The 23,345-nt window shown below is 37.3% G+C and overlaps 1 protein-coding gene across 2 annotated transcripts in view; it reads right to left on the reverse strand.

The window, feature by feature from the left end:
- SATB2 (SATB homeobox 2) overlaps positions 1-23,345 on the reverse strand; it is a 182,293-nt gene that overhangs the window by 85,162 nt on the left and 73,786 nt on the right. For both annotated transcript variants that reach the window (XM_012739102.2, XM_012739101.3), the window contains 3 exons: positions 21,137-21,263; positions 19,814-19,937; positions 8,725-8,827 (listed from right to left, as the gene is read on the reverse strand). In XM_012739102.2, coding sequence (XP_012594556.1) covers positions 8,725-8,827; positions 19,814-19,937; positions 21,137-21,263 — 354 coding nt within the window. The remainder of the gene's footprint in view (positions 1-8,724; positions 8,828-19,813; positions 19,938-21,136; positions 21,264-23,345) is intronic.

Here is a 23,345-nt window from a genome sequence, read left to right on the forward strand (position 1 = left end):
CAAGAGTAGCCAAGAATAAAACTTACTATGGTAACATGGAGCTTAGAAAAATGATGGTTTTGAAAGGCCCAATGTCAGAACTCATAGTCTGATTTGTACTCCAGATGATTCTAGATTCATGTCTATTCCTTTGGGAGTTCAGGATTCCATCTGGGGTCAGATAATCTAAAATTCTTGCAAAGGGAAGAATGAAGGCCCATCATCAGTTAGGCAAACAGCTAGCTAAATAACTGTGTCCATTAGGCAATGTGATTTCAGTCCTAGATCTTACATGGCACTTACAGTTAAGAGCTTCAAGCACCTTATGAGCATAAGTGCTTTTCAGCTTTTTTTTTTTTTACTTTGTAAATTATCTATAGAAAAAAAGATAATAATCTTTATTTAATTGAACCAAGAGAGTTCTGATTTTAACCTGCTGGTTTCCCTCAAAAGAAGAGGATATATCTACAACCATACAAGATTTTTTTTCTTTCTTTTTCAAGACAAGGTCTCACTCTGCTGCCTAGACTGGGGTGCAGTAGCAGGATCATAGCCTATTGCAGCCTTGAACTCCTGGGCTCAAGCTTCAAACACTGGGCTCAAGCCATCCTCCTGAGTAGCTGGAACTATTCAACTACTCAGTGCCACCACTATGCCTGGCTAATTTTTCCTATTTTTTTGTAGAGATGGAGTCTACTGATAGGTCACCCAGGCTGGTTCTGAACTCAAATACAAGATTTTAAATAAACTAGGAATTTCCTGGTCTACATCCAAAACTCTCATTTCACAGCTCTGTAGATTCTTCTTCAGCCACCACCACATATACCTTTGGTTTTGAGTTTTTGATTTTGTTTCTGGGCAGGACAAATGGAAATCTGAAACCATGAGAGATCCAAAGCACACTCCCTCCTTGTTTCCCAGACTCAGCCTGTCCAGAACCTATTTCAGGCGCTCTCCTCCCAGACATTCTCTCCTTCACTTCACTGCCATCCCCAACCCCAACTTGGCATGAGCTGCTCATCCTTACCGCCCACTCAGTCTCCAAAACCTGCCTCCTTACGCATCTCCTTGCCCCCTTCCCCCCTGTTCTGAAGAAGATATCACTATTTCTCCTTCTTTCAAAGGCAAAGCACCATCAGTGCCTCAGATCCCCTCCCCTTCTAGTGTGTAAACTCTCACTCGTCATTCCCCTTCCTCTTCCAAGCGAGCAGCGGGCCATCCTTTTTCTCCTAGTTTTACTTAACCTTCATGCTTCATTTTTAAATTTAGCCACTTTAGATTCTTTGCTCCCAAAGTCACCATCTGTGCCTTTGTTTCCTTGCCACTCTCTCCCTTCTTACACACACATACTTTCCTCTTCTCACACTGCAGGGAAATGGCTCTCTCCAATGTCTAATGACATTGGGGTCTCCTTTTTGCCAAAACCAAGAACCTCCAATGTTCTCCCCTTGCCCCCAACACCCTTGATAACACCTACCCACTGATAATTCATCTTCCCTTGGCTTCTGTAACACCTCATCTCACTAAGTATATCTTCTTAACCCTGGGCCCTTTTCCTCTCAAAGCTTCCAGCCCTCTCTTTTTCTTGCTCCCCTCTTTAAAAAATGCTCCTTTAGTACTACTACAACTATGGTCCAAAAACATGGCTCCAAAATTTATTCTTTGGTCCTGTCTTTTAGTCAACCGGTTACACATCTTGATGGCCAAATAGACTTTTCTATTTAGTTGCCAATTCTCACCAAAGTATCCTTTCCATTCATATCGTCCTATTTCTGTCACAACCATCAAGAGTCACTGAAGCTCAAAATCTTGGATTCTGCTTGCAGCTCTCTTTCTCTCTCCAACATGCCACTTCACTCTCTCCAAGCCTCACTGGCTCTTCTATGCTTGGACCTCTGGCATTGGTTGCTCCCTGTCTTTCTCTCTCATGCCACCTAAAGCCAAGGCCTCTCTCTCCTTACCACCTTCACTTCCATCAATCACTGCAATAGATTTGACTCTGCCTACTTCCTCGAGGTACACACCACCACCACCTTTCCTGCCATACACACACTCTTGGCTTCTAAAGAAATCTTTTCTAAAACCATCATTTCATTATATCATTCCCTTGCTGCAAAACCTTCAGATATCCTCAAAATGCCTCAGCTTGTCTTTCCAAGTCCCCTAAGGTGTGGTCTCTACCTTCCCAATCTTATTTTCCATTGTTACAACACAAATGCTCCCCCCAGTCTGGTCCCAACCATTTCTGTTCATTTACCAACATTTGGTGCCACCACATTCCCCTAAGCTCTTTCTTTCCCTTTTCAAAATCTTAGCCATTCTGGACATCTGTTGTAGTACAGTGTCATGATAAGTGCCATTCTAGACATACTGGACAACCACCTGTAATTTTCTAAACATACAATGCTCTTTCGCACCTCTGCATCTGTACTCATGTTCACATGCAGTTGCCTAAAACATTCTTCGTTCTCTTTTCCTCCTTGCTGCAAAATTCTGCTTGTCCTTAATGTATAATTCATGTGCTACTTCTCCATAACCACCCCCACTCCTTCCGCCGCCAAACCTAGCAGGTAAAATTTATGGAACTTTCTTGGTACTACCATTGCACTAGTTTATACCACTACTGTATCTTTGCCAGATATATTTATAGGGATGTTTCCCCTGCTGGGTAGTGGACAACACAACTAGAGGTAGGAGCCACATCTTATGTGTTTCTGGATGATTCTCGCTGCACTGAATATGGCCTGCAGTAGAAGTACTCACTAAACATTTAATTAAAATTATTTATTTAATTATGACTATAATTTTCTTACAAGGAAAGACAATTTAATGCTCTGTACTGTGTTCCCAGTCCTTAGAATTCTACCACATACATAAAATAGATGCTCAAGTTTATTTTTGAATGACAAAATATATGTTATTTTATTAATTAATGGTTTCACATTGATTGTAGGATTTTTGAAACAAGGAACTGTGTCTGATGTATCTTTCAAATAGTAAGTATACATGATGGATGCATGAAGGGGTAGATACATGGGAGATAGGGAGTGAGGAAAGCAGATCATTTTCCCCTTTCCATCCTTTTTTAGGTTGTATTTAAAATGGCATTATGAATAGTATAAATATAAGCATATAGCAAGTTTGCTTCTTTTAATCCACAAACCACATTACTAATAAACAACTATTTTTACTTCTTCATATATTTATAATAAATACCTTCCAATCAAAAAAAGTAGCTACCAGTACAGCTAGAATAAGCTTCTCAATATCCATGCAAGGAATTACCCTACATTTGAGCTGAGTGCTCAAAGCATTCCCACACATTTTCCACTTGCAGACATTATCCATAAACTTCTTCTAATGAGAAGGCCAAATGGGCTAAGGTGATCTATGAATGCCTACCAGTGATTGCCTAAGCAAAAATGTACAAAGCTCTTCCAAATGTTGGAGAACTAGTGGGATGAAGAGTGGTTGGTTGTGGAAGTGATGTTTCCATTTCCATTAAACCAATATTTGTGACAACATGGGTAGATTTGGAGGATATTATACAAAGTGAAATAAGCCAAACACAGAAAGACAAATACCACATGTTCACACTTACATATGGTGTCTAAACCAATTGAACTCATAGAAGCAGAGAATGGTGATTAATTGGGGTTGGGAGGTGGGAACGATGAGGAGATGATCACCAAAGGGAAGAAAATCTCAGATAGGAGGAATAAATCTGATATTTTTTTATATCAATTGCACGGCATGGTGAATATAGCTAACAACTGAGTACTATAATTTTAATACCATAAGGAGAGTAAACCTCAAATATTCTCATCACAAAAATGTCAAATATTTGAGATGATAGGTTAATTAGCTTGATTTAATTATTCCACATTATATTAAACAATCATAACATCATTTTGTGTCCCATAAATATATACAACAATAATTTTTCAATATATAATAAAATAAATAAATATTTATACAAGATTCAAAGGATTTTACGTTGCCATTACTTTTAGCAGGATACAGTATAGGCAGAGGGCAGACCAACTTCCTCGCAGAACACTTCATTTAGATTTGAAGCTGAAAGCAAATTTCTTTCATGACTCAGAAGAATTAGGTAGACAAAAGTAAGTTACTTTTACCTCATCAGAGCTAAACAACAGCAGAGACAGAAGTACCGGGAGTTGATTAAAGGCATTGTCCTGACCACCGATTCCACCATGGCTAAGCAGGGGCTGCCTTATGGAACCAGGTCAGAGGACATTGATTTCTCTATTCAACTCTGAGGCACCACTTTGTAAATGACACAATCATTTTCGGATACAAGAGGTGCTTTAAATGTGGTAACATTATATCATTTCAGCTATAATGATCATAATTACTTATTTCTTTTAATCACAACCCACTTAACCACTTTAGTACAGAAGACTAGTTCAAGGAGTTTAATTTTCATTCAACATCTAATCTTTGTGTTTACCGAAACCCTTCATGAGCTTTGTTTACTGTCTGCTCGATGGCCTGGACGTTTGATCTTGCAAGACTAGATCAGACAGGGTCAGATAAAATACTGATTACTAGAATAAACCAGGCTTGGGGAAGTAACACTGGTTTGTAAAATCCTCTTTTCTCCCAGCTTTTTAATATTTTGCAAAATAAGCTCAAATAAACAAATAAAATTAAGACAACTAGCAATCAGGAGGTTGCTGAGCAATGATTGAGAAAAGGAAAGTGATGGGGATAATTTTGCACTCTGGCCAAAATACAGGATTTGGTTAGATCTATTCGTTCTAGTGGTATTATTTTATGATACAAATAATTTTCTAATAACCACCAAGTATTTGTGTGAACTTTCAATGACCCCCTCAATCACTGAGACATACTAAATAATTGGCATTGACCTCATCAAAGATGCTAATGCATTTATGGTACCAGATGACAAGCGCTTTAGATTTAAAATTATTTTCTTTTAATTTATTAATAGGATACATTTAAAGTATATGAGACATTCTTTGTTAAGGCACTTTCTTATTTTTATTATATCCCCTGCAAAACTAGATTGCCATAACAGTCTAATTGATGGTGGTAATGCATACATAATTGCCACTTGGTTTCATAAAAAATTATGGGATGAGTTCATATCCAAACAGAGTTCATATAAAAGAAGAGTGGGGTAAAAAATATATATATATACTGTCTTTTATTAAAATATGGAGAAAGAAAAAGTGATGGAGTAAATCCCTCATAATCCTAAAACCTTGAAAATAATTTTGCAATAGCATGAACATTGCTAGGCATCTGTGGATTATTTTTGTGTCCAACACTAAAACTACTAAACATTAAACAGCTATTAGTATTGGTCTTTTTTTCTGCTTTTTGGTAAAATGTATGTTTTTTTCTTATACTTGAGAACTTAGGAGCTTTATATTATAAAAATCTAGACCAGGAGCAATTATAGTATGTGATGAGCAGCAACAAGAAAACTGCTGCCTAAACCATCCTCCCACCCCACCCACGTACTCCATTGTCTTCAATGTCAAAAACTCCTGGGAAACAGATTCATGGTCCTGGACCTTGAAACAAGAGAGTATATGAACTCTGTCTCCCCATCTGTCCTAAAGCAACTCTAATGTTAACTCAAATATGTCTATGTCAATGGTGATTGTTTTTGAAATTAAAGAAAAAAGGTAAAAAGAATGTGCTTTGCTGTGATCACTGGGGAAAATAAAGTTAGCATGCTAAGACCAACCAATTTAGGACTTTTTAAAGAACAAGTGTAAATAGTTTAGCTATAATAACAACAAATTCAAAAAATGCACATTAAAATGTTTACTTCAAAATTTAGACAATTCCATTTGTATATAGTTTTTACATCTGTTTTTAATGATATCGAATTATTGATTGTTCATTTTTCTCATATTTATTTAAGCATTAACTGCAGAATTTGCAATCTGATCTTTTTTTTAATCCTTTCAGTAGACTTTTATTTTTGCCAGGTTTTAGTCATATTTACTTTGATCTTTCAGAGTATATAATTATTTTACTGTTTATTTATTTCTGTGAGAAGAGAAAAAAATTTTGACCTAGGAGATCTATATGTGGCAATTTGTAACAGAATCACATAGCTTATGTTTAGGAAATCATGGTTTTGATTAAGAAGCAACCATTTAGTTCCCACTGTTTTATTAAAACAGACATTAGCAGATAATAGGAAACATATTTAACAATGTAGCCTGCATTTAGGTTGGGACATCAGTAAGTGAGCTTAGATTTTCTCCTACACTGAGTATCAGTCACAGTACTTGTAAATTAGTAAACTTTGAGGTGGAAACAGAAGGTGGGGAGGCAGGGAGGGATATAGAACTCTGATTTCTGGGTTCTCAGAAAGAGCCCTGAGGTAGGCTGGTTTGGCTGCTATTGATTTCCAGATTTGAAATTCATTGCTTCTTTTTCTCATTTTTAATATGGATTAACACAAACTGAAATTTTACAAACCAAATCATAACTTTCCCATGAAAAATGGGTCCTATTAGATAGGAACTCCCACAGTGACATCTATTCATAGCAAAAATCTTCTACCAAATGAAATATGCCTGTCTAGGTCCAACGCTTCCTTTTATCCGAGGGTCGAAAGTTAATAAAACACACTTCTCTGAGTGTTTATTTTCTGTACACCATTATACCTGTCATGAATTCTTTGTTTTTCCTCCCACTCCCTCGGCTGATGAATCAACACCACTTGAACTGTTTTACGGCAGCTTGTGTTTACTTCACACATACCTTAACCTTCCCTTTTCTCCTCCTACTGACACACACACAGACACACACACACTTTTCAACAGCAATAACTAGCTCCATCTCTTTGAATACCATGTGTACACAGTGTCTGACAGCCTCTTCAGGTGTGGGTCCTTGACCTAGTGAATGAAATCAAGGTCTCAGTCGCTTTTATAGCACTTTAAGATTTAACTGTGCATTTACTATCTTGAAAAAAATAAAGCTTGAAGAACTGAATCTCTAAAAAAGGAGAAAAGTAGAAGACATGAGTGTTAATGTGTGCATGAACACACATACACACACGCAAATTCTGTAGTGGCTTTTCTGACAACACTAGAGTGAAGAGTTTCTAATGTCTCTGAATCTGGAATTACACCCCAGCCTATTAGAAGAGAACACTCTCTTCCTTTCTCTTACAACAGTAAGTAAATGGGATCTAACAAATGACCTTGAAGCTGCATGATTCCTTTGATTTTTAGCCAAAAAGGATATGTTCAAGCACTTTAACAATCCTATTTTAAAAGAAAAACTTGGAGGCAACACTTACAGAAAAGAAACCCTTCTGAACCATACAATCATGTCTTATTATGAGAAGGAGCTATTCATCTTTAGAATATTAATATTCTAAACCATTTGCCCAAACTAGAATCCAAAGGATTCTAAGAATTTGAGAATATGTTGAAAAGAAATAGATCTTAATTCAATTTTCAGTGCACTTTAATTTCTCCAGGGTAGCTTCACATTTTGGCTTTCCTTATAAATTATATATTTAGCATAACATTCTTGTTCCTTTGTGATAGGAAATGTGCCACCAATGCATGTCAAGCTTATTTCCTCAAAAGGGAATCTTGCAAACAAGTTCCCAAATACTCAATAGCCAATCAACATTACTTTGACCCCTGTACCCCCCTGAGAAAACCTACAGGTATTAAAACAAATAAGTTCATCCTTTACTCTTTCTTACCCACCAACCAAATTGTCATTTGGCCCTCAAGATGGGAGCAGTGAGCTGTCAGTAAGACTGTGAACATCTATAATAAAGTGTGATTGATGATGTCATAATCATGTGAAATTTGAAGGACTTTCAAACATCAATGTTACAAAACATTCCCCAATTTTTGCCTCATTGGTGGCATTTATCTGAATTGGAGTGAGAACAGATTTTTTCCGACATTGACATATTTGCAAAGGTAAAATATCACTGATATGTTTAAAGGACTGGGTAGTGTAAATAGCATGCTATTACATAAGAGAACTGTATTTTCAGGACCAAACGTAATTCCATATATAATACATTACTGCTAGTACTATTACTACTATAAATTATTAGTAGTATAGTATTCTATTAAATAGCTATTATTTATTAAGATGCCATTTTAGGTCAGTTTTGTCTTATTTAGTCCCCACAGCTGCCCAGTGATCCAGGTACTTTGATTATTTCCAATATTCAGATGAGGAGATTGAGTCTTGGTGAAGTTATGTAATTTGCTCAAGCTCACATAGCTAGCAAGTAGAAGGCAAAGATATGAACACAAATTTGCCTGACTGCAGAGCCCGCAATTTAACTACTGCTCATGAATTAGCTACAAACAACATCAAAACTCCGTTTCTGACCAAAGAGTTCCCTATACTACAAGTGTCATTCCAATTTGTTAATCATTACTCAAACAGTAAGTGCTGATTTAACCTAGAATGACTACTTTTAAGTTTCTATTCTAAAGAATTTTAGCCTTGGCAGGTATCACTTATGAAAACTATAAACTTCATATATTATGCTAAAAGTTTTACTTTTAGTTCTAATACCATCTTAGTTCTAAGGGAATCAATTTGTAGCTCATGACAGAATATTGAGAATCTTACCTTTGTAAAAAATTGTGTGCATTATATCTAAAATTAACATAAATTCCAAGCAACCAACAACTCATTGACCTAAGAAACTGAAAATAGGCTTTAAAAACAAAAAGGTTACTTTACCTTTAATCTTCTTGTACTTTTTATACCATCTCCCAAACTCCTGGCACTTGGTTGCTGACACATTGGCATAATATGTGCTATTTACAATGGATGAAATCATACTCTGAAAAGGAAAAAAAAAAGTTATTTTTCAAAATTATGACTACTTTTTAGGGATAAGAAAGGGCCCACACCAATCTCTGTTGTCTTGCAAACTAAATTATTTAACATCAAACATGATTACCTAAATTTACTATCCCTTTAACTCGTACAATGACAACCATTTCTCCACAAAGACAAGCCTGGGACAATGTCAAAAATGGAAAGGACAGGACGTGCAGGTTAAATTAAAAGGGGAAGAACAGTTGTGATGTAGGAACCAGAGCACAAGGTGAGATCAGATGCCCCAGCCTCCATAATCCAAATAATGCCTTTCAGATGTTTCTGTTCCATTTCCAACGGCAACTAGCGTACACAGCCAAAAATCTGAGAACATCCGTGCTACACACTGCAGAACAACATTTAGGGAAATAAGTTAAATTAATATAATTTATAGAAACGTGTGATTAGCACTTGTGTGAAAATTCACCAAATGAAAAAATTAACAGTGCTATTTTAGAGCAGGGGAAACTAAACATAACACTTGTACTGTGTTTCAACCAAAAATGAATCAAAGCTAAAACTTTCTCAGTGTTTAAGTACACGATTTCTCCTTGCTCTCATCTTCCTCTCCTCAGCTCGAGCTTTCAGCTGATATGTTTGTAATCGAGGTTAGAGGGAAAGAGAAGGGAAACATAACCCAACTTAGCACTGAAAAGTTAAAATTATAATTTCACACCTTGAATTTAATTTCCTACAGAGATACGTTTGTAATTAATAAGGCATGTTTAGGCCAACATTTGTGACAGATGCCAACTTATACCTGAATTGACTGTGTATGTTTTATATATAGATTTTGTTCCTACAAATTTTGTCTAAAAACAAAGTAACAACTCAAGAGATCCAAATGACCTGTGTAAGGTTTAATATTTTGCCTTGCAACCTCATCTTTCTCAAAAACGTTATCCCCAGACATGGAGCAGTTCAGACAAATCTTAGAACTTCTAATGACATTTCCACAAAGTAGAAGAGATAAAAAGGATAACAATAAATCAAATCAATGTCGAGTTATTTACCAGGAGGTTCAAATGCCAGCGGACAGACCTTCTTAGACTCCCTGTAAAAGATCAGACTCCCTCTCTTTTTTAATCACTATGTGCACACAGTACTGGTGGAGGAGGGGCTTCTTAATTCAATTCAGAGAAACCTCTTTGGCCTTTTCTACATAGCAGATGGTTAGCCTCCTCCAGTTGCTGATCTCTAAATGACAATTCTTTTCTCTAAGGGGGGATAGTAAGAACTCTTTTAATCCCAGGGTCTGAACATAGCACTGGGAACTCAAATAGTCAGTGTCACCTGAGTATATGACAGAAATTATGGGACCTTATCTGTTGCCTTACAGGACCACTGAAATCCTAATCTCCCTGAGGCAGCATTCTGCTTTGTGTTATTCACAACCAAGTAAAGCTGTTTTCTGACTAGCTGAGCTAGCTCCCTCTCTGGGCTGAGATTTTCTCTCTGTTCCTAGACTGTGAGACCCTTGAGGACAGTGATTGTGTCTGTTTCATTTTTTTTTTTCCTACCTCGTGTCTCACATAGTTCCGATGTGGGATATCTGAGTCACTGAAATTTAACACATGAAGAGGGACAGAGATGAAATTTTAAAATGCCAAACTGAAATGTGATAATAATAAAAATTTTAACATGAAAGCATCCTAATAATAGATGCATCAGACTCTCTGGTGTATGTGAATAATCACAAATGTACTTGTCATCTCTCTATCTTGCTTATATGAATATTATCCTCTGAAACGTCATAGGATATATAGCCATGGCAAGAGTTAGAGTTAAACCTTATATTGCAAAATGGTCTAGAAAGTAGACTAAAATGGAAAGTATTTAAGTGCTGCTGGGAACTGTTCCTCAACTCTTCCTGGCCCACAATACAAAGCTACAGCCCACGTCACTCTGACCCCAGATAATCCACATTTCCCTCCCCTTCTATCCTCTCTACTTTGTCCTTGCTCCAGCTATATCTTCGTCCACCTTGCACAAGACCAGTGTTAACCTATGTGACAAGGAAATGAATATCTGGGCTCCTACCAGCCCCATCACAAGGTCCTGTATTTCATACAACTAATTTAAAAAGGAGGCACTGGCTACCCATACTTAATCAGATTTGTTTTCTTCCCCAGATTATCATAAATGAGTTTCTATCTCTACCGGTCACGGAACAATATTCCAATTTCAAACATGAACATTCTGTAACCCTAATTAGACCGCTATATTTCATAGTCTGAATCTGAATCACTAGGCTTCACTAAAATACTCTGGACACATACTACAAGGTCATCTTTATGTTAGTCTCAATTAAATTTTTATAAAATCAAAACTTTTTTTTAATAATATGCAAAGTTGAAAGGGGCTAACACAGACCCAGTACATGTTGACTTTTACTCCACAAGAAACAATCTTCTCCATAGGTCTGGGGACACAGAGAATATTTATTTGCCATATTTCATCCATTTATACTTTAATGTCACTGAAGTAGGGATGCATCTTGCAATTAATAGCATCTTAAACCCAATAAGATACGTTTGATGGACCGGGCGCGGTGGCTCACGCCTGTAATCCTAGCACTTTGGGAGGCTGAGGCAGGAGGATTGCTAAAGGTCAGAAGTTCAAAACCAGCCTGAGCAAGAGTGAGATCCCATCTCTACTAAAAAAAAAAATAAAATAAATAGGAAGAAATTAATTGGTCAACTAAAAATACATAGAAAAAATTAGCTGAGCATGGTGGCGCATGCCTGTAGTCCCAGCTACTTGGGAGGCTGTGGCCCAGTTATATGAGGTCACCTGAGCCCAGGTATATGAGGTTGCTGTGAGCTAGGCTGACGCCATGGCACTCTAGCCCAGGCAGCAGAGCAAGACTCTGTCTCAAAAAAAAAAAAAAAAAAGATACATTTGATGCAGAATAGGATGAGTACTGATGAAAATCTTTCTCACCTACCACCCTGCCAAAAGAGATCTAATTCCATTTACTGCTTTTTAAAATAATAATTTATAATATATAATTTATATTTATTATATAATTTATAATTATATATAATATATAATTTTGCAGTTTATATTGCTCTTTTATGTTTTCCAGTCATTCTAGAGCAACCACCCAGTTGTAGTTTTAGGATCCTCACATATTTTTCAAAAAGGAACAAGATCTGAGTTTACTTTTTCAATCCAAACTGTAATCAACTCTTGAGTATCCATGTTAATATAAAGCAATACTGATTTAAAAAAACCCAGAAGATATGTGTATTGTTATTTTTAACACTTAAACAGAGGAACTATGTTTTACTGAGGCTAATTTTAAAATGACTTTGTATTTACTAAGCACACATCACTTCGCATGGTGGTGGGTTATGAGAAGGAAGGATGCGGGCACACTCGTGATGGGCAACAGAGGCAGCCCCAATTCAGGTACAGAGCCACAGCCACAAATGCCACATAAAAAAGTGATTGTAGACAAGGTTATCTTATAAATAACATTACATTTTAAGACAAATAAAAAGGTTTAAAATGTCTTCCCAACTATAGAACCTTTTGAAAAATTTTAGGCTTCTTTGCAATTAATTGTGAAATTTTAAATGTAAAGTTTTGGGGTTTTTAGACAGAGTCTTACTCTGTTGCCCTGGGTAGAGTGCAGTGGCATCATCATAGCTCACTGCAACCTCCAACTCCTGGGCTCAAGTGGTCCTCCTGTCTCAACCTCCCGAGTAGCTGGGACTACAGGTGCACACGACTATGCCCAGCTAATTTTTCTATTTTTAGAAGAGACAAGGTCTTGTTCTTGCTCAGGGTGGTCTAGAATTATTGAGCTCAAACAATCCTCCTACCTCAGCCTAGAAGTACAGGCATGAGTCGCCATGCCCAGCCTTAAATGTAAAGATTTTGAATCAGGGATGAAGCCTAAGTGCTCTTATTTGCAGTCCATCTGACATATAGCTTGCCACTTATATTTAAAAGTTTTGTTTTTTTTTAAATAAGGCATTTGAGGAATCTCCATACTGTTTTCCATAGAGGTTGAACAAATTTGCAGTCCCACCAACAGTGTATAAATGTTCCTTTCTTCCTGCATGTGCACAGAGAGAGGTAAAACTCAAAGGAAATAAAGCAGGGGGCAGGGGGTAGGAGGGGATGAGCAAAAATCTATCTAATGGGTACAATGAACACTATCTGAGTGACAGGCACACTTTTAACTCTGACTCAAGAATTACAAAAGTGATCCATGTAACCAAAAATATTTGTATTCCTGTAATACTTTGAAATATAAAAAAAAAAAGAAAAAAGAAAAAACTATCCAGCAAGACTAAGAAACAAAAAAAGAAATAAGTCATTTGAGGGATCAAACTATACCACAGTTTTCTTTAGTTATTCCAAATTTTACTAGCAGATCTGAATTTACTCTAAGCCAAACTGTAAGGGGATATTATAATATTATCATTAATACTTACAATAGCTACATTGCCTTATCTAAAAATAAACATTCTTTTAGGTTCCAGAGATAAATTTTAAACTCGTTTGTTTTTTAAGTAGCCCAGAGAACAGATGTCACATGTGATTATAAGTATGGTTCCATTTTCAAACTAAGGGCTCAGAAGCTCTAAATGAAGAAGCACCTTATCCAAAATCAAATAGCAGAAGAGGCATCACAAGGAGAGTCTACCAATGGGGCTACAGTATTTCCTGGGTCTCTTAAGAAGGCAAACTAATTAATGAAAGGAAGGACATATTCACCACCTCCTCCATCAGCTAGCACAAGCTCAACAGCCGATGCTACAACCAATTCTTTAGACAAAACAAGAAACAAAGTAATAACAACAACAAAACATAACGTTGTGACCTCAGGCCCTTTATACAAGTTAATTAGTTTAGAATCAGGGAAACTAAAGAACCTAAAGGCAATTTAAAATTTAATACGAAAGAGCAAAGCAACAAACACAGGTTAAGATGATTTGTACAATATACTTGGAAAGATAGAGATCTGAGGATCACCTTTTCCCACAGAGAACAAAAAGAAAGATAAAATAATTGGATATCCACATTCCCCCTTGGCTTGGTGGGATTTATTTGTTTGAACACTAATGTGATACTATGAGTAGCTAAGCTGTGGACACATAATATACTTGCTATGAAAAAGAACATTTTAAGACAAAAGTAATGATTATAAATCCTGTCAGTAAGAATCCCCTAGCAGCTGGGGGAGGGGGAGAGGGATGCCTGGGCCTCCATTTTTCTCCTCTACATGGGGGAGAGAGCATGAGACAGCCAATCAGTGATATGTGTATCCTTTGCCCATTTTCAGGCTTTTCAAGCTATTTTGTGATATGCTAAATAACATATTAAACATAAGATTATAATGACACTTCAATTAAGTATAGTAAAGAGAAAAAACTGATTTGGAGGAATTACTTTGTCAGGAAAAATTCATTTATTGTCATCTGGCAGCATTCTACTATCCCTCTCTATCTTCATTTCTGAGCTATAATATCAGAATTGAAAACTTTTACCATTCTAATTGAAAGAAACACTTTCTCTGGGCTTTGGGGTATGAAAATGAAAACACAACATTTGAGAGCTCTTCCGCTAAGTTGCTGCTGAATGGCTCACTTGTCTGATGTCAGCACCCTCATCTGTGATTGGAGATACTGATACCTGCATCAGAGGGCATAAGGATGCCAAGAGATGTTTTGTATAAAAGGCCTAGCATAAGATGTGGGATCAACAAACGTCATCTCTCTCCCACTCCTGCAGCCATTTGTGTTCATTGCAATCCCCAGGTTAGGAATTATTTTCAAGTTGTCAGTTTGTGAGCCTTCTTCAACATGAGTTCATGAGGTCAAGCAACAACTGAAACAATATCACATGAAAATAACTAAAATGGACAGTTGGCAACTGGTTAACATGAGATAGGATGCATCTCCACGTATGCATCTCCATTCACGAACTTTAAATAAAATGGACAGGTGGCAACTAGTTAACACAATACTGGTCCACACAGTTGACCAGCCCCTTGTCTTTAGATGAGCACATGCTCGATTCATTTTTTTTTTTTCTATTGACCCAAGTGGCTGCTTGATTTCACTGTCCAATTATGTACAAGTTGGGTCCTTTAATCATCCCTAAATGGGTGAGACTTGCTTAGGATGACAGAAATAATTATCTTATAGTCTATTTCTAAAGGCAGAGTGTACAAACACTATTACCACTGTCACACTGGAAATCTAGTAACATCTTTGCAGTTCAGTAACTTTAGTAAGTCATTTTGTTCCTCAAATATTTGGCAACAAAATCTCAACGAGAGGCATGGGACAGAGCTCCTTTAAAAACATATCTAAGTGCTAAGTGAAATAAGCTAGCACAAAAGAACAGAGGTATCTAGAATAAGCAAATTCACAGAGACAGAATATAGAATAGAGTTACTAGGGATGCGGGGAGAGGTGAATAGGGAATTGTTGCTTAAAAGTTATAGACTTTCTGTTTAGGGTGATGAAAAAGTTTTGAAAATAGGGGTGATGATTGTATAACACTGCAAATGCCACTAATGCTATTCATTTGTAAACTTAAAAGTATCTAAAACAGTAAGCTTCATATTACTTATATTTTACTACACATACAAAATTTTAAAAATACCTAGAGTCAAACAGAACATGTGTGGGGGACAGAAGCACATTGGAAGGTGCATGGATTAGCAAATTGCTTTCTCTTTCATTATACTTTTCAGTTAAGACTGTCTCTTTAGCCATCCTATTTTGTCAGCATGATCACCTATGAGATGGACAATGCAGGTACTAGTACCTCTACTTATTTAAATGGATCACAATCCTGAGGATCTGGAGTTTTACAGTCGAAAAATAGACCATAGGTCTTTTAACTCTTCTTCAAGTAAGAATAAATAAGCTACAGAAAGAAGTATTCATAATTTCTTCAAATTGGAACAGTTAGAAAAGACCATTTAATAAGGAAGACCTGAATTTGCCTAAAGTCTGGCAAATTAGGATGCTTTGGACAGCCTGTGCCTGAAAGAAGAGGTTGGAAGCAGTTACTAACAGAGATATCAGAGGAAAAAGAAGAGGTTGTTGGCACTTAAATATACTTCAAAAGGTGAAATCAAAAACAAATACACAAGCACTCAAACACAAACTATACTTTCCAAGTATCTGGCCAGACAGAGAATGGCTAAATCATGACTTCTCTCTCCTTTAAATAATATATACCTGAAGCTACAATTGTTGCCCTTTTATGGACTTCTCCGACTTTTCTTGTGCCTTCAAGGCTGCTCTTTTGAACTACAGATCACTAGGATGTTCAATAAAATATGTATTACCCACTGACTCATCCCTTTAGGCAACTGCCAAACTTGAATGAGAAAATACCTAATATGGTTTGGCTTGGAGAATGATAGGGAACAATTATTTCAAAAACAGGGATCTTTACTGATGAGCTGAGTCTATTTTTGAAAAGTCCAATAACCCACCTTTCTCATAGGTAAGTAATACTCTACACTCTTCTTCCTGTATTGAAAGGTTTTTAATCTTTCTCTCACCACCACCCTCTCTCATTTCAACCAGGCCATTATAAAGTACCTGATTCGGAATCAGGATTCCAGGAATGCTGGTGGAATCATGCTGTTGAATTACTGCTTCACTCTGCTTAGAACAAAAATGCATTCTTTTTCACATTCTATAAGGTTAAACTTCAAAAACTATCTTCAACTCTTCTGTGACAACCATCAACAAAGTGGTGAGCTTATTTTCATACTGAAATACAATCTAGCTATGTAATTTAAGTGATCATCTGGAATGTTTAAGGATTATTGCCAGAACCCATATTACATGTCCATCCTGGCTGAGAAGGACTATTCCAGTGAGATGTTCCATAATCACACAACACACAGGAAGCCTAGTCCATCTCCCCAAAATCTAAACAATGGAACTGAGTCCCTATTTAACTGAAATGTGCTGAGCATCAACCACCAAATTACTCTGTTCACTGTTTCTAGTTCAAAGCATTTTGGAACTGCTGAGAAAACTGTAATAATAATAAAATTTTAACTTTACATATTAATAAAACCTTACCCTGTCTAAAATATTTTTATATTTAATTCATTAAACACATCAGAGAGGAGGTTCTCAACTAAAAGTGATACACTTGGCAATGTCTGGAGACATTTTGATTGTGACAATCAGGTGGGCATGCTATTGACACCCAGTGGGTAAAGGATAGGGTTGGTGCTACACATCCTACAATGCACAGGACAGCTCCTCACCACAATTATCCTGCCAAAAGGTTAATAGGGCCAAAGTTAAGAATTCCTACACCAGAGCAACAACTACATGCAAGGTACACATTGTGCTGAATGCTGAGGATGATACAAAGATAAATAAGAAATAGTCTCTGTTGTCGCGGACAGTCCATCAAGTGACAGAAATTGGCAGATAACAATGACAACAGGCTGAGATAAGTGCTGTAATAGGCGTGTGTACAAAAGGCTACTAAGAGCACGAGAAGCAACTACTTTATTTAGGAGGTCAGGGTACTTCACTAGCAGTGACTTTCCAGCTGGAATCAGAAAGAAGATTTCATCAAGTAGAGGAGAGCACTGGCGGGAAATGAGGCTGAACAGTATCATCTTGATGGTTCTTACAAGTTATGCCTCAGAGTCTCTACTTCCTATAGGCTGGGCAGGGGGAGGCACTGGAAGCTTACAGACGAGGAAATGGTGCGATATTAGTGCTGGAGAAAAGTCGTGAGGCAGGAAGACCTGGAAAATTTTAGAAGAGAGGTGAAGAAAGGATGAAAACAAGACAGTGGCACAGGGAGAAAGATTTTAGATAGAGAGGTGGTGGGATCCATAGGATAACACAGAAGACTAAAGAAGAAGGAACTGTTTAGGTTGGGCAACCAGATGGACAAACAATGAGAAAAGAAAATGGGGGGAGAAAAAGGTTTTTATGGTGGGGTATAGATGATCTCATTTGAACCTTAAGACAACCCTGCAAATTATGTGAAATAAGCAGATACGATCATGCCCAGTTTACAGACGAGTTTAACAAGGCTCTGAGAAGTGGATGGACTTGCCCGAGATCACATATCTGGCTAAAAGAATTCAGATTACAGCTCAGGGCTCTAAGCTGCAGGTGTGGATTCTATCCCCTCATGCTGTCTCTTTAGTCACATTTATAGTTAAAACCAAACAAGATAGTCATGACTCAACAGTTTGGACCACATTTCAATACACCTCAAAACCCCTAGATAAAATTCTGAATTGGTGATATCAAGTTGGAAGCTTGCCCATTGCCAAGCAAAGCCTGTTTTGATTTCTATGTGAATCTAAGAGACAATTGTGAATAGCTATGAAATTCAGGACAAATTATTGAAAGATTTTTTCCTAGCTTGTTCTTTATCTACTTCCTCTGTATCACAAGAATAATAAAAATATTTATTTTTATAACTTCATAAGCAATCTCTTTGAACTAAATCAAAATTCTAACAATAAGGCTTTGGCACCTACATACATACATACAGGAAGATATTAAAATGGCCTGCATGAAAAGCCATAAACATAAGACTAGAATAGTGTCTCTTTCTATCTAGCTATCTAATATTTAGGTGTATGCCTTCTTGATTTGGGGGGAACAAAAATATTAATAGCATGCTTTGCTTCAGATGATCCAAATTCCAAAACACTCTCAAAGACACACAGACACACACACACACACAATATTCAGTCCACATCACCAATATCATGTCTCAATAATAACAGTTTATTGTTTATGGAGTATCACTGTATGCCAGGCATTAGGCCAAACATTTTATGTAGTTTATCTCATTTAATCCTCTTTATATGACTAAGAATCATTACTACTCCAGTCTTATTTATTTAAAAAACAGTCTCATAATGGTGAGGTTATAGATGCTTATCAACCAAGACATGAATCCAGTTCTGATTCCAGAATACATGCTCTTATGCTCATGCTCTTAACCACTAGCCTTTTTATTCCCCAGAGACTCTATTAACCTGGAACACAGCCCATGGCACATCAAATTTCTAGATTTCTCATCATCTTTCCTTGAAATTAACAGACATGTAAATAGCCCATTGCCTTAAATCAAGTGTAGCAACTCACACCAGGAAATAGATTTTCATTCAAGGCTTTAGATAATATCAACCTGAGTTCATTTTCACAGCACTTCTAGGCCACCACAGGCAAATTATTATCTCATCATTAGAAAAAGTGGGGCGTTAGCCTATGGACACAAATAGAAAAGATAGCACTTTCCTCCATTGCTCCTTCCTTTGATCCTCTCAATCTCTTGTTTTCGTGGTGTGTTTTAGTTTAAGATCAGCTCACTAAAAATGGAGTATCCTTTTTTCTCATAATGCATTTTCATGTGGTGAACTCACTACAAAACCTCTACAAATGTGTATGACGTAAAGATCATCTCTCTCCACCGAACAGGCAAAAGGCTCAATAAATCATGAAAAGATAGGTTTAGCATGGGTGACTCATCCCATTGACCAAATAAAGCAACAGTCTGCATCAGCTTTGGAAGGTGAGGTCTGGACTAGGGTCTCAACCTGCCGCTTAACCAGCTAATAAGCTCAGGGAGGGAATTTAAGGGTTTCTCTGAGCCCCAATTTCTTCATCAATAAAATGGAGACACTTATCCCTACCTCCAATGACATATGTGAGAAGTTAATTATTGATGTAAGGGGAGAGTATAAATAAAGTGTTTTAATACTCTCCCCTTACATCAAAGTTCTCAATAAGTGATACTTCTACTCTACAACCAAAAGCACCATCATCTCCATATTTTCTACATCTCAAATGTAGTGTGACTCTATAAATAAAAGACAGAGGGGACAGCTGTCTCAGCAGGAGTGGCCCTCTACTCTATAGCCTACCAGTGGCCTTCTCTGTTTCCCTGACCCCCACCTGGAGATACAGACCTGGGAGAGAGGGCATTCTTTGGCTAATGTGCTCTGGTTCATCTCTTTGAGCAGTTCCTTTAAGGCATTGCGGACTGTGGCGTGGTTCCACTGCTCCGCAGGCAAGTCTTCCAACTTCGAACAACTGCAAAACAGAGCAAGAATGAATGACATGAAAACTTCAGTCAAGGCCCCTGACAGCAGAGGATGTGAGTGCAGCGGTCACTCCTGGATTCTGTGCCACTTTAGAACTGCTGAAGAACAGGGTCTAAAGTGAGCCCTAAATGAGGGCAGAGGAGCATAACTGCTTCTCCAGGATCTTGATAGAGCCCAACAGAGTCTCTTTAAGTTAGTTATCAAACTAGTCTAAGAAAAATAGTCACTATGGATATAAAGAAAGGCTATTTTTTTAAAAAAAATATGATTTTTCCAATGTGCTGATGAGTGGCATGGCAGTGTGTTTATAAACTTCCCTGTTGCAAATTTAATTAGTGGGCATTCCTAAGGTTAAATGTAAACAAACGTTCCACCAAGTTTGCAGTTTGAAGGCCCACCCTTCACCCTTATAGAACAATTCAGATATTTTACTTTCCTAACCAAAAAGTAACTTTTAAGATAAGATACTCAAGCATTCCTAGACAAGAATGGGGAGGTTGAGTCCCTATTAAAGTATAAATTCTCCAAAAAGGGAAAATTCAAAACTCTTACACTAAAGGACAATACTCCTTAGATCACAACTAGCAGGCACTTTACAATAAAAGCCTGCAAAGGACCTCTGGATTCTCTGGAGTCATATCTTGTTCTGGATGTCATATATCAAGAAAAAAGAAAAGAAAAATGAAACCATCCCCAGGATCTCTGCAGCCACAGAATGCGTTTCTTTGAGGTGGCCATTGCAAAGGGAAGGAAAAGGTCGCCAGTGCCAGTGCATTCTTGGTAAACCTGCTACAAGAACAAAACTCACTCCTCACAACACAAGCCTGAAAATGGCAGAGGTGTTTATTCTTCAAATACTATGTACTCGGCATTTAGCTGGGCCTAGAGAACCCATTGAATAAGGGGCTGTGGAAAGCTCCCCTCTAAGGGCTGCAGATTTTTAATGATTTATCAAACTGCCCCTAGGTTACCACTTCACTGCTTCTGAAAACAAAGCATAAAACAGTTGGAATGTGGACTATAAAGATGCCGGGTGAAGTGTCCTCCTTCCTTCCCCTCTCTCCTTTTTCTCATTTCGTCCAATGTTGAGAAATTAATGAAGACAAGACGTGCTGATCCCTGTAGTGAATCTATGACTGATGGAGCAGCTTCATGAGCAAGAAAAGGCAGATGTTCAGAAACACCCACCTTTGTAATTGGATTTTCAACGTCACAACGTGATAGACATCTTGTAGCATGTCGGCCACTGTTGCGTCGGGGGCATCTGTCACATAACTGAGGGGGAGAGGGTTCCACCTTCCCAGCTTGATTATTCCTGCACAGAGAAGAAAAACATAATAAACGCATATCTGCTATTTATTAAACCTTCCTGTTGTTTGTTCAATGTTAAGAAGGTCATTCAGTCGTCAACATTCAAGGCCCACACAGATATTTTACAACCTAGTGCAATAAGCTATTTCTTTCTGGCTGACAATCGAGTTAGTTAACTATACAGGAAGACGGGAATGAAAGGATGAGGTTTAATCACAGACAATCAGTTCTTTTATGTTTTCCTGTTTCTTAAATTACTTAGAAAACCATACGGATACTTCCTTCCCCCAAAGTCTTGTTTCACATTCTAACTTAAGACTGATGCTAAATATACAGGACTGCTGATTTCATAGACAAAAAAAAAAAAGCAAGCCTTAAGTAAATATAAGATTCGGTTTTGAATTGTACAAGAAAATTCCTGTGTGTGGGCTTAGCACACAGTTACATCCTGACTGTGGTGTGATTCCCAGTGCGAATAGCATTTGGAGCTGATGAAGCAGTTAGAGTTCACTTCCATATCCGAGTCTCACCAGGCAGAGGGGTTGTTTTCCTGGGCCAAATGCAACAGCACTGTGATTGACCACACATCAGAAATAGCAAAGATGCCTTCAACTTTCTTTTTTTCATTCCTCAGCTCTTTTTAGAGTGACAATAGCACTCTTTCCCTGTGGATTTCTGGCTGCATATGGTAAGCATGCATGACAATGGAAAAAGAGTAAAAATCCTGGTCAAACTTGGGCTACACAGAACAGTGATTTTAGGAACACTCTTGTTAAAGGAAGATTCATGGGATGGCTTAAGCACCATATGGCGAAAATGCGAACATTCCTAAAATAGGCCCATCTTATCTGGTACATAGGGCACACATAACACTGATGAAGAAAAATAGAGAAACTCATTTCACAAATGACACAGGGTAACAAAAATTTTATTTGTAAGCTATGAAAAACCCAGTGGTCCCCAGGATGTCAGAAATTGTCACTCATAAAAAGCAGTTATGTCTTAGTGATAAAAACAGCATTTTTATTTTTATTTTTGACAGTACAGGTGAGTCAAACTACATTGTTCTTTAAAAAAAAAAAATATTTCTTATCATCAAAGATAGAAAACATCTGTATACCCGAGTGAACTTTTAAAAGCTTCATAAAATGATGCTTCATAGGTATGAGGCAAAATTCCAACAATAGGAAATGAACTCTTTGGTCAGGGCACGTCCTGTCCAAGATGAAATAAATGAATGCGCAATGCTTGACATAATGCTTGAAAACAGGGAATAAACAGAACAAAAATATTAAAATGATGCACTGTTTCAGTATTAAGATTTAACAATCTGGTGCTGAATATGCTGCAGTATAAATAGTGCCTGGACTCAGATCCAATAAAGTAACACAGCTCTCATTCATAGTACCGTATGTCTCTAGTTCTGGCTCCTTAAGTCATATTTCACTTGCCAAGAAAAGCTGTTTTCTTGCGGGGATAGTTTTCTTAACATTCTCTCTCATGACAATGAAAAGTGCACAGCACGCAGCATGTAGTAGTCCTGAAATGAACATCCAGGGCCCACTGGACAGCCACTCATAAGAGGGTGGGTCTGCTTCCCTGCTTCTTTTACTCCTGACATTTGCAAGTACTAAAAAGATACCATGTAACATGTCTAACATATTTCCTTTTTTAAAAATCTTTCTACAATTTTAAATTCCTTTCAAAAGTCATTATTATGATCACCCATAAGCTGAGTACAAACTGACTATGTTCTAAAGACATGATTTCTTACTATTAATATTAGAGAATGGGCAGGAAAATGAAGTCAGCAACTGTGCACATAATAAGCAAGTAGCAGAAGCAGGTTTTGTGGGTCATTTTGGTTACTGAGACTATGAAGGCTAATATGAAAAAAACTGAACCCTAAAAATTTTAATGGACAACTCTACAGGCGATTCATCCATGTTGTTGTGTCAGTAGTTCATTCCTTTGATTGTTGAGAAATATTCCATTTTAAGAATACAGCATAATGCAGCCAAACATAACAGAATATATCTGTATGATTTCATTTATACAAAATATAAGAACAGGCAAGACTAATTTA

The sequence above is a fragment of the Microcebus murinus genome, chromosome 8 (genome assembly GCF_040939455.1).
Source record: "Microcebus murinus isolate Inina chromosome 8, M.murinus_Inina_mat1.0, whole genome shotgun sequence".
Lineage (NCBI taxonomy): Eukaryota > Metazoa > Chordata > Mammalia > Primates > Cheirogaleidae > Microcebus > Microcebus murinus.